The 16551-nt window shown below is 50.8% G+C and overlaps 1 protein-coding gene across 1 annotated transcript; it reads left to right on the top strand.

Annotated features, from left to right (window-relative positions):
- Window positions 1-7158: 7158 nt before the first annotated feature.
- On the top strand, window positions 7159-14806 carry Cd207 (CD207 molecule). The gene is made up of 6 exons (XM_021641711.2): window positions 7159-7243; window positions 7335-7451; window positions 9173-9547; window positions 10723-10874; window positions 12257-12375; window positions 13121-14806. Exons 1-6 carry the CDS (start codon window positions 7159-7161, stop codon window positions 13257-13259), a joined length of 987 nt encoding a protein of 328 aa, XP_021497386.2. The 3' UTR covers window positions 13260-14806.
- The last annotated feature ends 1745 nt before the right edge of the window (window positions 14807-16551 follow it).

Genomic DNA, 16551 nt, shown 5'->3' on the forward strand with positions numbered 1-16551 from the left:
TCCTCCTCCTCCTCACTCTCCTTCTCTTGCTCCCTATAAGATCTCATATAGCCCAGGCTGGCTTCCAACTTGCTTCATAACCAAGACTGACCTTGAACTTGTGACTTTATCTTTCAGGTGCTGAGATTCCATCCCAGGTGTATCAGTGCTGGGCTCAAGCCCAGGGCTTTGTGTGTGCCAGGCCAGCACCCTACCGACTGAGCCTTGCCTCCACACCCTTGTTTCTGTTCTTGTCAATCTTGGCCATACTCCATGTCTTGTTTCTGTTCTTGTCAATCTTGGCCATACTCCATGTCCAAACGCAAGGCTGGCTCATCTTGAGAAGGGAAAAAGTGGTCAAGCTGACCCCTCCTCTTCTCTTCTCTAGAGGAAGTCTGAGAACCTCAGGAACAAGGGGGAATAGGAAAATAGCACAGTTGTTTCTTTCTCTGTCACAGAGGGTTTAGTCTGTTGAGGTTAAGGCAGAGTTCCTCTTTGCTTAGGAAGGGCTGGTTTGAGCCTAAGAGTGCTAGAGAACGTGTTCCCTGGCTGAAAGGCCACAGCAGAGACCCCTTGTTTTGTCTGTCTCCCTTCAGGGAGGAGGCTGCGGGCCAGCTGTAGGGCCTGAGACTTTTTCTCCTGAAACCCCAGGTGGCCCACAAGCCAAGATCTCCCGCTTCTCACCCTCTTCACACTGGTCAGCCTTTGGCTTAGTGGTTAGGAGGACATCACCTTGAACCTCTTTCCATTTGGACGAAAGGTCTCCAATCCCACCCTTCCCATAAAGAAGGCCCCAGCCTAGTGGGGCTTCACATGGCTCCTGGGACCACTGGGACCATTTCTAACTAAGCGTACAGAGAGGCTCCCATTTGGGAAAAGTCAATTTATGTGTTTTTAATTTCAATTGCATTTGAGACAGGGTGTCACTATGTAGCCCTGGCTGTCCTGGTACTCAATATATAGACCAGGCTGGCCTCCAACTCACAAAGATCCTCTGACCGCTGCTTCCCGAGTGTGGGATTAAAGGCCCGTGCCAGCATGCCTAACAGAGTCATCTTAGAGCAATTAAATCTCTTATGCTTTTGTAGGTGTGCCTATCATATGTTGGGCATATTCCCCTTGAACTTCTTACTCTCTCTTTTCTTGTTCTTCCCCATTTCCAATGGTCCTTTTGTTGGGAGCCAGACTGACCCAAGACTTTCTCAGAGGCCTTGATGAAAGGACAAACGGGAGGTTAGTTGTGTCCTTGCCCAGGAGTGGACTTGTCAAGGTCCAGTCTGGGGCTGGAGCCAGAGCCTCAAAGGAGTTGAGGTTGTGGTTTCTGGGGATTCAACTGTTCCCCCTGGACTGTGGTTATCAGTCTAAAGCAGCTGTGTCTGGGGTATCCCGTGCTCTCTTTGCCAACACTGACTTAGCTCTCTGCTAACCTTGGCTGTTTTCTCCCTGCAAATAGTATATAAGATACTGTAGTTTAAAGTGAAATTGCTTATGCAGGACTTGCTGGTCCTAGCTGTTGTTTTTCCTCTTTTATCCCCCAATCCCTGCTCTCCTACTCTACACATCACCATTTAGGGCCCTTTTCTCTACCGGTGAGGTTCACCCTTGGTTCTCTTAGGCAAAGTTACTTCTACTGCCAAATCATATGTATGTATGTATGGCTGCATATATGTATGTGAATTTATACAGCTATATAAAATCTAGAATTAACAAATGAAAGAAAATATATTTGTTTTTTGCAACTGACTTAATTAATATGATACTCTCTAGTTGTGTCTATTTTCCTGCAAATGACATAATTTCATTCTTTTAAAAGTATTTCTTTTTGACAGCCTTACCAGTCCACAGAGGAAGACAATGCAGCCAGTCCTGATGAGACCTGTTAGGCTAGGGTCAGATGGAAAGGGAGGAAGACCTCCCCTATCAGTGGACTGGGGAGGGGCATGGGAAGAGATGAAGGAGGGAGGGTAGGATTGGGAGGGGATGAGGGTGGGGGCTACAGCTGGAAAACAAAGTGAATAAATTGTAATAAATAAAAAATTATTAATTTTTTTAAATTTTCATTCTGTGAAAAAAATTTTTTCAATTGTCACTTTGCGTATGTCTCTCTGTGTGCACAGGTGTCCTCTGAGTCCAGAAGACGCTATTTAATCTCCTTGATCTCGAGTTACAAATGGTTGGAGCCACTAGTATGGGAGCTGGGAACTGAATTCTGGTCCTCAGGAAGAGACACAGGCGCTCTCAACCACTGAGCCATCTCGCTAGCCCTAATTTTATACTTCCTCTTGGCTGAAAAAATCGTGTTATGTATATTTACACACCTTCCTTATCATTTTCTCTGCTGAAAAACTAACTTCTTGCCCGAGGAGGAGAGGCCCAGACAGCTCACACACTGAGGAGCCTCTCTCTATTCTCAAGTGTCCTGGGGCCCTCTGCCAGGATCACTTACTTACTCCCTTCCAACTTCTGGGCCAGGTTGTGGCTGTGGGGCCGGGAGCAGAGGGCTGATGTGACTTGGCTTATCCAGGGCCTGGACTGTTTCTTTCTTTTGCCGTTGCTCTGGTAAGATATCTGAGGTAACTGGAGGGAGGGAGAGTTTGTCCCGGCTCCCGGCTCAGGGGTACCCAGACCCATCAGGGGGCACTGGCTCCTGTCTGGCACTGAAGGCTGCTTGCCCACATCTCGGTGGATCAGGACAGAGAAAAGGCAGCACAAGATCTGCTGGCTTTCTCCTCTTCCCCTCACTCCAGGCCTGTTTCCCAGCCCACGGGATGGCACCAGCCACATTCAGGGAGGGTCTTTCTCCTCAGTTAATCCTCTCTAGAAACCCCCTCACAGGCACACCTACAGGAGTGCCTCACTAATGTCCTGGGCATTTATTAATCCAAACAAGTTGACAGTTAAAATTAACTAGGGTGGTCCTGAAACAGGACATTCTCATCCTTGTAAACTTGGCTGGAACTGAGGTAGGTAGCAGGAAGAGGCAGGTCCATTCTTGAAATTTCAGAGCAGCATGGCTTCAAGTTCAGCCTGGCTTAGGGAGAAGCGCCTGCCAAAGGAAAGAGCAGACCAGACAGATTGAAGGTGGGAGGGCCTGAGACAGGACTGGAGGAGCTCGCCTTTGCTTCCTCTCTAGGGCTAGAGGGTGAATGAATGGTAGGATCCTCTCTGGGCTTACCAGCCAGACACTCAGCTCCAGCATGAGTTCAGTTAGCCAGCGAAGGTAGCAAGGGCTGTCAGTTCCAAGGGATGCTGAAGAGGACCCTGCAGGTGTTCAGGCAGAGAAACAAGGTGTGAAGAGAGGAGGACAAAACCTTGGTCAGATTGACTTCATCAACCTCGATCCAGACTTTGGGGAGTCTGATGCCAGATGTTTTATTGTCAGCATATTTAAAATACAATGGAATTTGGAAAAAAAGTTTCTTGGTGTAATATAATTCTCAGGGCACAAAAAAGCATAATTATATCAAAACTCAACTCAGAGTACATGTCAATTTCTTCAAAAAAGATGGGTTCTAGAGATAGGCTGCATGTGCTAGCTTAAGGGCCTAGGAAAGGCTCTGGCCTAGTCTTGGTCATATAGTGTAGAGGTTGTTTGGGCTGGTTGTGGTCCTGGCTGTGGGAGCTTGGGGACCCTGGCTACAAGGTTCATTTAGGTTAGTAGCCAGCTCTGGTCCTGGTTATAGGAGCTTAATATGGCCTGACCCAACAGACAATGCACTATTCCTCATTTCCAGTTCCCAGGCTTTTGGATGGAAGAATAGGTTTTTCATCTTTTCCATTGGAAAGCCAAAGCTGTGTGCTCAACCTTCCTGGTTTCTCCGGAGATCAGCGGGTGTAAGGACCTTCATGCTGTGCCCCCAGCAGGATGCCAGACATGGCTGTGCTGAGCGGGGAGGCAGGGTGCTTCCGGTCAGGGAATCCCCTGCAACAGGAGCAGCTATTTCCTTGGCCCTGCTGTTAGGCTGCCGCCCTGATTCCAACATCACCTGTCATTCAGCTCAGCTCACAGGGAGGCTAGGCCAGCCTTCCCGCCCCGTGGCCAGAGCTCTTATCAGTTTTTACGTAAGGTATAAGCCACACCTCTCTGTTGAAATAAGTTTTTTCTTCTAAGCCTACTCTAGCTCCCAAATATGACACAGAGACCCGTTACATTTATAATAAGCTTCAAGCACCATATTGGGGCAGATATCGACCTGTTTTAAATGGACTATGCTGTCCTGGCTATCCCCCAGCCATGTGTCCTGTTGCCTGTCCTCTGGTCTCACCCTGGTCTCACCACATTTGGGTCCCCCATGGCGACCTCCTTCTCGCAGGTCTCATAGCTACATCCTCATGGCTCTTTTGTGGTCCATGCCTGAGACCCCTTCACCCCCCCAAGACTGGCAACTAGTGTCCCACCTTCCTTTTCCTCTTCCCGGTAATTGGCTGTCAGCAACTTTCATAATCAATCAGAGATAATTGGGGAGCAAAGTTTATACAGCATTGATCACTGACTGTGACAACACCCACATCGGGACTGCTACCAGATCTCAGGACCCAGAATTCAGCATCTGAATACACAGAACACCAGACCAACCCCCAACACCTCTTCATGCCTTTCCCAATGCAAATGAGAACTGGATTCAGTGATGAGAAGTGGAAACTTCTAGAAAACAGATTTCTGGCCATAGACTGTATAGAGTTCTGACCAGCCATCAAATCACCTATTTATTTATCATCCTTCCAGTCATCTCCAGCTAGCCTCCATTGTTCCTATTTCATAGCTATTTATCCCTTCATCTTCTATCCAGCTATTCATCTATTGTCCCATCATTTATACACCTATTGATCTTTCATTCATTTTTTCATTCATTGTTTCTCTGCCCATTCATTGATCTTCTGTCCATCCATTAAACAATTTATACGTTTTCACTCATTATGCCATCTGCTTCTCTTTTACTCATGCATCCAACTGTTTATCTTCCACCCATCCATTTTTATGTATTCATTTATTAGTCATCTATCAATCTTCCATTCATCTATTGTTTTTTTTCTCTTTATCCATCCATCCATCCATCCATCCATCCATCCATCCATCCATCCAATTATTTGTGCCAACTCCTTCATTTCCTCATTCTTTTTCTTCTTTCCTCTTCACCTTTCTCTTTTCTACCTTCTGAGAAATATTTGTTTAGAGTCTGTTATGTACCAGGTTTCTTAGATTTAGCAGGCCTCTTCAAAGCAAAAAGCTTCTCAGAAAAAAACTTACTCTTTCACCGAGACCTTAAGCATCTTCTTCATAGGGAACTCTCCTCATGATTCCAGGGAGGGAGAGAGGAGTAAAGAGTAAAGAGAGGAGGAGAGACAAAAGCCTGGGTCAGCTGCTGCTGAGCTGCCTGCTCTATGTGTAAGATGCCCAGGCTGCAGGAAGCCTGGAGCAGAACCCAAGCCTCACGTTTAACAGCGTGACTCTCTAAGCTGCTTTCCTAAGGTTCTAACACCTGGGATGATGTGAGGACATTCTATTGCAGTGATGTCCTAGATGCCAGGCTCCTGTTCCTCAGTCTGTGTTCTTCACCATGGCCAGAGGGGTCTTTCTTTTGTATATATGTTTTCATGCATATGTACATGTACATGAATGACTTTAGAGGCCAGAGGTCAATGTCCAGTGACTTCCTCAATCACTTTCCACTTTATGTTTGAAACTGGGAATTTCAATGAACCTGGAGCCCACTCTTTGCCAATCCATGACATCCATAGATCCTCCTGCCCCTGCCCCTGCCTCCCTGGCCGGAGTACAGGCGCCTGCCAGTGTACGTGGCCCTTACATGGGTGCTGGAGAGCTGACCACACACATATGTGGCAAGCACTTTGCAGGCTGAAATATCTTTCTAACCCTGAAGAGTGCTCTGAAGTGCCCTGCCTGAACCCACAAGAAGAGGTAAAAGTCCTTAAGATGATCCAAGAAGACCCTCATCACCGGACACCAAATGCTGCTTTAAATCCACACACAGCACCTGTCACACATGTCATGTGCATAGGACCAGAGCTCTCTACAGTTCCCACCCCCAGAATGCCCATCCCGCAGTCAGCACCCCCACCACTCCGCATCTCCCACCCCCGAGAATGCTCATCCCTCAGTCAGCACCCCCACCACTCCGCATCTCCCACCCCCGAGAATGCCCATCCCTCAGTCAGCACCCCCACCACTCCGCATCTCCCACCCCCGAGAATGCCCATCCCTCAGTCAGCACCCCCACCACTCCGCATCTCCCACCCCCAGAATGCCCATCCCTCAGTCAGCACCCCCACAACTCCGCATCTCCCACCCCTGAGAATGCCCATCCCTCAGTCAGCACCCCCACCACTCCGCATCTCCCACCCCCAGAATGCCCAGCCCTCAGTCAGCACCCCCACCACTCCGCATCTCCCACCCCCGAGAATGCCCATCCCTCAGTCAGCACCCCCACCACTCCGTATCTCCCATCCCCGAGAATGCCCATCCCTCAGTCAGCACCCCCACCACTCCGTATCTCCTACCCCCAGAATGCCCAGCCCTCAGTCAGCACCCCCACCACTCCGCATCTCCTACCCCCAGAATGCCCAGCCCTCAGTCAGCACCCCCACCACTCCGCATCTCCTACCCCCAGAATGCCCAGCCCTCAGTCAGCACTCCCACCACTCCACATCTCCTACCCCCGAGAATGCCCATCCCTCAGTCAGCACCCCCACCACTCCGCTCCCTGAGTGTCCTTTGACCGTGTGTACTCTCTGCCATGTTCTCCACCATGTATGCTAACTTACTTGCTCAGGCTGCTCTTCCTGTCAGGTTGCAAGCTGCTGAGCGAGAAGACTGAGTAGTTCATCTCTAGGGTCCTGGGTTGAGCTCTTACAAGGCACTCAATGTTCATTTGTAGAGTGAGTGGGTGGATGATGGATGGATGATAGAGTTCTATTGCTAGAGAAATGGAACCTTTGGACAAGATGATTAAAATGTCTCTATCATGGGGAAGAAGTCAGGTGGCTTCCTCCTAAAAGCCCAGATCTTTGAAGAGGGGACGAAGCTGTGGTCTCGGCCAGGCAAAGTGTCTAAGCCAAGAACAGGGAACTTGGGCATGACACAGAGACCTGCTCTGTGACTCATTTCCTATTTCTTTCTGGATAAAAGGCCCATGTGGAGAGAGGCGTCAAGAAGCTCCTATGCCGGAGTTGGAGATGAAGGAGAGGGAGGTCCCCGATGCACACTTCACGGTGGACAAGCAGAACATCTCCCTCTGGCCTCGAGGCAAGCGCCAGCTGTTGCTCTGTGCCCACCCCGTGCTCACACCCGACCTCACTCTCCACTGATCCCTAACAGGCCTCCTGTCTCCTTCCAGAGCCTCCTCCCAAGCCGGATCTGTCTCCAGTCCTAAGGAGACCTCTCTGCATCCCAGCGGCCTTCATCTGTCTGTTGTTGATGCTGGTTGCCTCCATTGTGTTTCAGGCTGTTTTCTGTAAGTCACCAGGTCCCTGGAGACCTACTTTTTTTTCTGCAGTGTTTGGTTTCTCTGGTCTATGAAGTTTCAGGAAGTTTCCCGATGTCTCTGGAAGCTGGCCTTCTGTTTCTTCCATCCTGGGTTCTGGGGGATTTTTAAACTGGCATTCGAAAATGTCTCTTCTCTGGGTACTCTTCAGTCGAGGAAACAGCCACCAGGCTTTTATCTCTGCCTTTGCCCTCCTTCAGCCTCCTGCCACTCACAGCTCTGAGACCCTTGGATTAAAAGCCTGTGAATAGCTCCCAACAAACAGCGAGCATGACATCTCCTGGCTCTGCTAGCGATTGGGTTCTCCACTGAGCACACAGAGAACCAAGTCAGCAAACCTCCCAGACAGTCTCTGCACCCTCTTGTTCAGGCAAAGAATATGTCCATACCTAAAGCCTCTTTTAGAAGCTTCTTGGCCTCTGCTGTAGTCATACCTTTCTTCCTTCTGCCAAGTCTCTTGAAAGTATAGGGAGGAATGCCTTCTCTTTTCATGGCCTATATGTGTGGTATCAGCTTGACAGCCACACTCTTCCAGGACGTCACTGGCCTTGACCTTACCTAGACCCTCTTCTCTTCTTTTCTCTTCTCTTCTCTTCTCTTCTCTTCTCTTCTCTTCTCTTCTCTTCTCTTCTCTTCTCTTCTCTTCTCTTCTCTTCTCTTCTCTTCTTTCCCACCTCCCTCTTTTTGTTTGAGACAAGTTCCCACTATATAGTCCTGGCTGGTCCACCTGCCTCTGTCTCCTGAGAGCTGAATTAAAGGTGTGTGCCACCATGTCCTGCTGCTCCTGGCTTCTAGTATTTCCTATTTCATAGGACTCTCTCTCTCTCTCTCTCTCTCTCTCTCTCTCTCTCTCTCTCTCTCTTTTCTTCCTGAGACAGGGTTTCTCTGTGTAGCCTTGGCTGTCCTGGACTCACTCTGTAGACCAGGCTGGACTCAAACTTACAGAGATCTGCCTACCTTTGCTTTTCTTATTTAATTTTATTTATGTTTGAGAGTGCTTGGCTTGCATGCTTGCACACCACATGTCCTGGTGCCTGGAGAGAGAAAAGATCTCCCTAGAACTGAAGGTATGGATTGTTATGAACTGCCATATTGTGCTGGGAACTAAACCCAGGTTTTCTGCAAGAATAAGTGTTCTTCCTGCTGAGTCGCCTTCAGTCTTTTGACAGTTATTAATTAGTTTAGCCTATGATCTTAGTAGAGAATGAAAGATGGGGTCCAGGAAGGGCAGAAAGAGCTGAATGCCTCTCCCGTGTGTTCTGGAGTCTGCATGGATATGGCCTCCCTCGTGGCCATAGAGCAGCCTGTGGGTAACAAGGGAGGAGTGTGCTGCCTTAGTGGTGACTGTGTCTGTGACGGGAGATGGCTGGGGAGTAACTCATAGACTCAGAGGGGACCCAGGGATGGAGTGATGAGAGTGTGCTAAGGGCGCCCCTTTACCAGGTTCACCCGGACCACACTAAGGAATCTCAGGGCTGGGCTCTCCCTTGGCTTCTTCATGAGGGCTCTTGGTCTCCTCCCTGCCGGTGCCAGCCAGCATCCCTGACTCATGGTGGTACCTGATGCACACTTGCTGTGCACTAATGAATGGGTGGAGGGTTGGTGGCAGCTCCTTGGACTGCCTTGGTCCTTTGAAAGCTTGATCCTGCAGCTTAGAAACCCCTCAGCTGACCTGACTTTCTCAAATCTAGATCCCAGGGTGATGGACAAAATATTGGATGTGAAGAGTGACGCCCAGGTGTTGAGAGGTCGTGTGGACAATATCAGCACCCTGGGTGCTGATCTTGTGAGGGTCAGAGGCCGTGTGGAGGAGGCTGAAATTCAGATGAGGATAGTGAACACCAGCCTCAGCCAAGTGCACTCTCAGATCCTGTCTTTGGAAACCAGCATGGAGTTAGCCCATGCCCAGATCGGGGTATTGACAAGAAGCTGGGGAGAGATTGATAATCTCAATGCAAAAATCCCAGAGCTGCAAAGAGATCTGGATAAAGCCAGCACCTTGAATGCAAAGGTCCGAGGCCTACAGAACAGCTTGGAGAATGTCAACAAGCTGCTCAAAAGACAGAGTAAGTAAATGAGATGGTCCTGCAGGCTGGCCGGAGACCACAGCCCCTGTCTGCCTCAGACAGGAGGCCAGCTGGCTTGTTAGAGGGCGGGGAACAGGGAAAAGGTGGGCTGGAAAGTTAACAAGGAAGGCCTTAACTATTGGTCTGAGAAGACCTGCTGGCTGTGAGGAGAGAAGACGCAGGCCTTGCTTGGGTCTCTACACATTAGGAGTCTGTCCTGGCCCTCTGTGTAGTCTGGAAAATAGCTATACTGTTTTGAGTGAGTGAGTTTATTAAGTATATAGTGAACTAAAAATAAAAGAATGAATAACAAATGATAGATGGGTAGGTGATACACAGGCAGATACGTAGGTGATAGCTTGATATTGCAAAACTCAAAACCTCCAGTGGAAATCAACTAGTGAAGCCCCACTGAGCCCTCAGCTGGATTTTCTGATAGAGAGCCCTGAGGAACAGAGGGTCCCCTAGGGTAAGGCTTTCAAGTAAAAGAACAACCACAGCTGGAGGTGACATCATCAAACCGGGAGCTTGCAAGCACGGGCAGAAACTGACTGGGGGAGTTGAGGCAGTCAGCTGGAGTTCCAAGTTGAGCTTTCTCTCCGTGTCTGAGCTCCCAGCTCCCCTTTCCCACGACAGGCGCCTTTATATCACGGGATAAACAGTAGTAAACTTTGTTGGAAATGGTTTGGCTTCTAGTTGTTCTCAAGGACACAGTGTTTTTATCTTGAGCTGTTCTTTTCTCTGCCTGTCACAGAGTCAAGGGCCAGACAAAGGGCCAGCTTCTCACTGAGCTCACATAGTGACATTTTACCAATAAAATATATGTCGCACCTGGCCTGTCCCTGGCCTGTCCCTGGCCTGTGCTCATGAAGTTCATTACTGTGAGCCAGGGCCCAGGGGTGATGGCCCTTTGTTTTCCTCTTAGAGATTCCCCTCCCTGCCATTGTCCCTTTCTAGCTCCAGAGACTCTATCCACAAGTCTCAGAATTTTAAGGTCTCAATAGAGTGTTCCCAACTCCTGATATTGGAAACTCAAGGACGCTGGGGCCCGGACCCATTCACCACTGTCCTCAGGATCAGCAGTGAATATGAGCTATTCCCCGTTGAATACCCCATCTCCAGGCGGGACAGAGCAGACGGAGGAGCACCGTGGTCACCTCAGCCCTGTTTTCCAGGCGACATTCTGGAGATGGTGTCTCGAGGCTGGAAGTACTTCGAGGGGAACTTTTATTACTTTTCACGCTCCCTAAAGACCTGGTACAGCGCTGAGCAGTTCTGCACTTCCAAGAACGCTCACTTGACCTCAGTGACCTCAGAATCAGAGCAAGTGAGTACAACCATCACTGGCTCTGTAAAGGGGCATGTCAGGGAGACTGGGCGGAAGCTTGCTGCAGTAACAAACTTCCTGAACTGCCCATGACCTGGTGTGTGTGTGTGTGTGTGTGTGTGTGTGTGCGCGCTCGTACACGTGTGTAGCATGCACCCATGCATATGTGGAGGCCACAGGAGGACATCAAATGTCCTGTTCTATCCTTCTGTCGCATTCTCCAAGCACTAGCTGGTGGCCAGCAAGTACCAGCAAGTCTCTGTCTCTGCCTCCCATAGGGCTGGGGTTGTATGGGTGCTGGGGATTTGAACTCAGATCTTCATGCTTGTACAGCAAGTGCTCTTACCCATTGGGCCGTCTCCCCAGCTCCTGCACCCCTACTCCTGAAGGTTTTTTTCTCATGTACCCTGCACAACCTGCAAGGGACAGCAGGGTCCTGTTCGATGTGGGTGTCAAGGGCCTAAGCCAAACAGTGTTGCCGCACACGTCTGCAGTTGCTGAAGCAGCAAGGGGCTACAGCAAGGGGCTACAGCTGCCGGGGCTGATGGGCTCCTGCCCTCAGCTAACACGTCATTTCTGCTCACCAGCCAGTCACACACCGGCTAGCTTTAAGGACGGCCACCAGGGGGCGCACTTTCCACATGCCAATAGAAAACAGAACTGTGTGCGCAGCCTCAGGGGTAGCCAGGACCCAGGAAGCCTGGTGATGCAGAGCACCACTGATCTGGGAGGCAGCGAGGACCCAGGGTCTACGCCAGCCGGGCGTGGCAGTCTGCCAGCCTGGGGAGATGACTTGCTTTTCCCAGGCAGCGCTGTAAGTGAACTGGTGAAATAGCGCCCACCCTAGTGGATGACAGAGGGAGGCATAGAAGGTTTTCCAGTGTCCCGCACATCTAAGGGATCATGGAATGGAGCTATCACCATTTAGGCCATTCTTTCGATGCCCCTTTCTGTAGATCAGCTGAGTTTTCTGTTTCCGTTTATTTGTTTGTGTTTTTTTCTTTTGAGACAGGGTCTCAGTGTGTAACTTAGGATGGTCTCGAACTCTCAATCCCTGGCCTCAGACGCTAAAGCTCGGGGATGGCAGGCATCTGCTGCGGCGCCAGGCAGGCGGAGTGTCTCTCGTCCCCCGGCCTCTCACTAGAAAGCACCAGTTTCAAGTTAGCTGATAAGCTAAGAGCAACTAGGACTTGGAAGTGTGCTCTGGGTCCAGGCAAGGGCGCGGGGGCACCGACGGAAGAGGCTGTGCCTGTGAGCCCGAGAGTCTCATGGGCAGTGTCGAGCTCAGGGCTGCCACTGTGCATAGAGAGTACCCAGCAGGCAGGTCCTCACAGGTGTGGAGGTGGCTGGGCCTCTGCTCACGTGCCCTGCGGTCTCCACAGGAGTTTCTCTACCGGGCAGCAGATGGGATCCCCCACTGGATTGGCCTCACCCAGGCAGGGAGTGAAGGGGACTGGCACTGGGTGGATGAGACAGCATTCAACAAGGAGCAAAGTGGGAGGTGAGTGAGCCCGCTGCGCCCTCCTCCCGGCCTGGCTTGCTTGGTGGTGGGTTCCCATGATCGGAGGGCTGTGCCCCGTCCTTATCCTGGCCCGGTGGCAGCCCCGAGCGGAGACGCGGCTCACCGTTGCTGCTCATTGGCTACCTGGGGCCAGTTAGGGACCTCCGTGTCCTACGGGGCCTGACCTTCTGCCCAGCTGAGGTGGGGATTGACCTCTCCAGGCCTGTGCAGTAGGGACCTGTGAGAGTCTTGAGAGAAGGAGGCTAGGCGCCATAGCAAGAGGCTGAGAGTGAAAGATTTACTGATCTTAGGTTTGGGAGCAAAACCCTGCAGCGTCGTCACCAAGGATGAAAACTGGGATTGGAATAACTCATCAAACTATTTATTTATTTTATTGTGTGTGCACGTGATGTCCGTGTGAGGGCATGTGTCACATGTGTGTAGAGGTCAGAGGCTGTTCTTTCCCACCGTGTGGATCCTGGGGATTAGCCCCAGCTCAGCAGGTTTGGGGGCAGTCGCCCTAACCACTGAGCCATCTTCTGGCCGCTTTAGTAACTGATTTTAAAGAAGCATCTCATGTATCCCACGAGGGCTTGGAACTTGCTGTGTAGCCTAGGTCGACCTCGAACTTCTGACCCTTTTGCCTCACCTCCAGAGTGCCACCATGCTCCGTGTATTTGGGTCTGTAGTTTGGACTCAGGGCTCTGCCAGGTTCATAGAGTGCCTCATTTTCTCACTTTGATAGGTTCTGGATTCCAGGTGAGCCCAACAACACGGAGAACAACGAACACTGTGCCAACATCAGGGTGTACGCCCTCCAGTCCTGGAATGATGCTTCCTGTGACAATAAGTTTCTTTTCATCTGTAAGCAGCCCCAAATCTAAGCAGTCCCATGACAGTCTGCCTGAGCTCAGCATTTGCCTGCAACAGTGACCCAGCTTGAAGGGACGCCTCTCCCATGATGCTCCATGATTGCTCTGTGCCTTAAGTTTTTCGTGCTTGAAAACTGTCCCAAACACATCCTGGAGTCCATACATCTTGGGTGGGAATTCTCTGCCCCCAGAGGACCTTGTAGGCACTTGGGATAAATGGGTGAATGTAGAAGTCCCTGCTGCCCAGGTGAGGCAGGTCAGTGCCCCGAACATTTGGTTTGGATTTTCCTGATCCTTCTAAGAAGCCTTGGCTGACCATATGAAAGCTACACTCAAGCATGACCAGTGTTTGAGAAGACAGACATGCGCAATTTAAACATATCCAATTTATACATGGAACACCACATGGCGCTCCCAAATATGTAAATATTTATGTGTCTATTGCAAATCAATGTAAAGGCTTACTGTCTTTTGACATGTGTGTGTATCGGTGCCCACAGAGTGCAGAAGAGAGTGTCCAGTCCCCTAGAATTAGAGGTATAGATGTTTCTGAACAAGCTGATACAGGTGCTGACATCCAAACTCTGGTCTTCTGATAGCGAAGTAAGCGCCCTTAACTGCAGAGCCATCTCCTCAGCCCCACAGATCTGAATAGTAGAACGGAATATAGAAGGACGCACAGGAAGGTTGAGGTGTGGCTCAGCGGGGGCTCACCTGGAGCTGGACCACAGAGCAGGTGTGTTGGAGCACTGGGATCCCAGGCCTGAGGAGGTGGAGGTGGGAGAACCAGAAGTTCAAGGTCCTCCTTAGCGACGTAGTGAGCTTGAGGCCTGGCATGCATGGTTCTGTTTGGAGAGAGGAGGCCGTTTGCCTCAGGATAACTAAGCTGCTCTTTCGGGGTCCCTCTAGGTGAGACCACAGTTCCCATATGTCTGCTCAGGAGCCCGGTGGGAGCTCTGGGCGTTTCCCACGGGAATAGCTGTCCTTGGTCACCCTGTCCACGCCGTGTTCTGTCACCTCTGCTATCCATGCTCTCTAGCGCTAATCCAGTGCCGGTTGGGGCTGGTGGGTCCTCTGTCTTCTCTTGAGCTGCCTGCTCAGCTCTCCTCCTTCCTGCCACAGGTCACCACATGCCCAGTCCTGCACCCACCCCCGCGTCTGGGGCTCCTGCCTCTCCTCTCCACAGTGTTTCCTCTCTTGCTGTGCCCTGTGCAGCCAAACCCTCCTACTTTAACACCTCTTAGCTCGAAACCTCCCTTGGAGCGCATGTTTTCATTCCCAGTGGCCACTGTGAACCTGAAAGAACATGCAATCTTGGGGTACACTCAGGGCCGGTAAAAAAAATCAAGAATAAGGGCAGCCTGGCCCTGGAAATGCCAATCACCATGGTCAGGGCTTATCTTCAGTTTCTATGTGAGTTAACAATGGTAGGGTTTGAAAAGTCTTTTCTGGGAGCTGCTGGGTAGCCTTCTGTGCTCCAGCCCTGGTCCCAGGGGGACCTTTCCCGAGGTCCTCACTCTTCACAGAGGCTGGGTGTCCAGATACAAGCCAGAAAATGTTCAGAGACCAAGGCTTGAAAACAGTGGCCACCAACAGGGGGCAGCAAAGAGAATGCAGGAGCTGTGAACTGGCCTTCGTCACACCTTCTCAGGAGACACTCCCTTTGGATAAGGGAGAAGAGGGCGAGCTTTCCATGCAGTCCTAGTGGCCTGGAGCTCACTATGCAGATCAGGCTGGCCCTGGACTCTGAAGTCGGCTGGCCTCTGCTTCGGCCTCCCCAGCACTGGGACAAAAGCATGTGCCCCCACACCAGTCTAGGCCTGTGCTTCGGGTCAGGGCATCTTTGAGACTCAACCTGAGGGCCTTTGCTCTTGCCAGCAGGCCCCACCTACTGAAAGGATCCCCACCAAGCTAGGCACCCCACCTTGGGACCAGCTTACTCTCATTCAGTTGCTAAAGAAACTTCATTTTGTGTTAGGCATCCATCTTGGCATGTAATACCATTTTATTCCTGACTCAAATTCATGGAAGATAAGTTCCCTGCAACCCTGACTCCTTCACCCCTACCCAGATATGTACATCTCGACCATCTGCTTATTATGGTATGACTAACTGCTAGATTTTGGCTTTTGTAAGCTGCTTAAGCAGATGTTCAAGGACTGTTTTAAGGTCCCCTTGGCCAGTTAGTGTTGGCCAAGCAGAACAACATCTCTTTGGCTTCTGCAACTTGCTTGTGCAGACGCTCAAGGACTTCTTGTGGCTTTTGCCTTCGAAAGCCCTTCCTTCACCTGCCTCTTATTTGCACTAGAGACTGCGGCCCTGCTAATAGTTATAAATTTGGCTAATCATAATCTGAATTGAGCCTGATGGTCTTTTCCCCATGATCTCAAACTCCACAACATCAACTAATGGGTTTCCCTTCCTTGCTAGCCTGGGAAATCCTTCAGGAGGCCAAGCTCATCCTGCGGGTGTCACTCTCTCCTCCCTGTGATTCTACCCTGAACCCTCCCAGCCTTGCTGACGGCTGTGCTCCTAGGTGTCGCGCCGTGGGGCTCTGCAGACGTGTCCTCCCCCCCACCCCCGCGGACTGTTAGTATGCATGACTGCTAAGTCTCTGATGGTCCTGTCTCTACTGTGTGGGTGTGGTTTCCAGAGTGAACACATCCCACACCACCGCGAGGAGACCAACAAGGCTGCTCCTGCTGAGAAGAGATGAGCTGGAGGAATCAGAAAATTTCTCTGGGAAAAGAACCAGAAAATACCAACAGGATGCGCAAAGCAACTAACAAGGGGAGGAAGGTGTGTCGGAGGGTCTTGAATTAGAGCAAGGCTGGGGACATCATGGAGACTCAAGAACAGACCTTACAGCCCTGAGTCCTCACAACACCAGAGGGAAGGGCTTTCTCTTCCAAGAGTTCTAATGAAAACCAGGGCTGGGTCACACACTGGTCCCTAAAGCCAGGAAGAAGTCAGGGCAAGCGGTGTTATGAGGCAGGCCAGTTCTCAATCCGGGTGCCTGGTCTTGGTCCAGCCTTGCTCATGCAGGCTGCGCCGATGGTGAGGGAAGGATGTTGCCAAGACAGATGTTAAGCCTGTGAACCTGAAGCTGGGAGCCATGTCAGCCTGCACAGGCCCCTGTGGGCACCTTGCTTGGGACTTTGTCTTTCATCAGCTGTTGACCAAGCCACAGTTGGCCAACACACCATTTCTGAAGTGTTGGTGTTGGTACTGTGAGTGTTCAGAGCTGCTCTTCTACAGCTGCTGAACTCACCCATCTCTGAGACCTCCGTGGTAGAATACTCAC

This window comes from Meriones unguiculatus, chromosome 5 (genome assembly GCF_030254825.1).
Source record: "Meriones unguiculatus strain TT.TT164.6M chromosome 5, Bangor_MerUng_6.1, whole genome shotgun sequence".
Taxonomy (NCBI): Eukaryota; Metazoa; Chordata; class Mammalia; order Rodentia; family Muridae; genus Meriones; species Meriones unguiculatus.

Excerpts from the sequence above, each read along its gene's own strand:
- Cd207 (XM_021641711.2), top strand. The coding sequence starts at position 7,159 with ATGCCGGAGTTGGAGATGAAGGAGAGGGAGGTCCCCGATGCACACTTC. Across the intron at positions 9,548-10,722 it reads CAAGCTGCTCAAAAGACAGA|GCGACATTCTGGAGATGGTG; the intron begins GTAAGTAAATGA and ends CCTGTTTTCCAG. Across the intron at positions 12,376-13,120 it reads AACAAGGAGCAAAGTGGGAG|GTTCTGGATTCCAGGTGAGC; the intron begins GTGAGTGAGCCC and ends TCACTTTGATAG.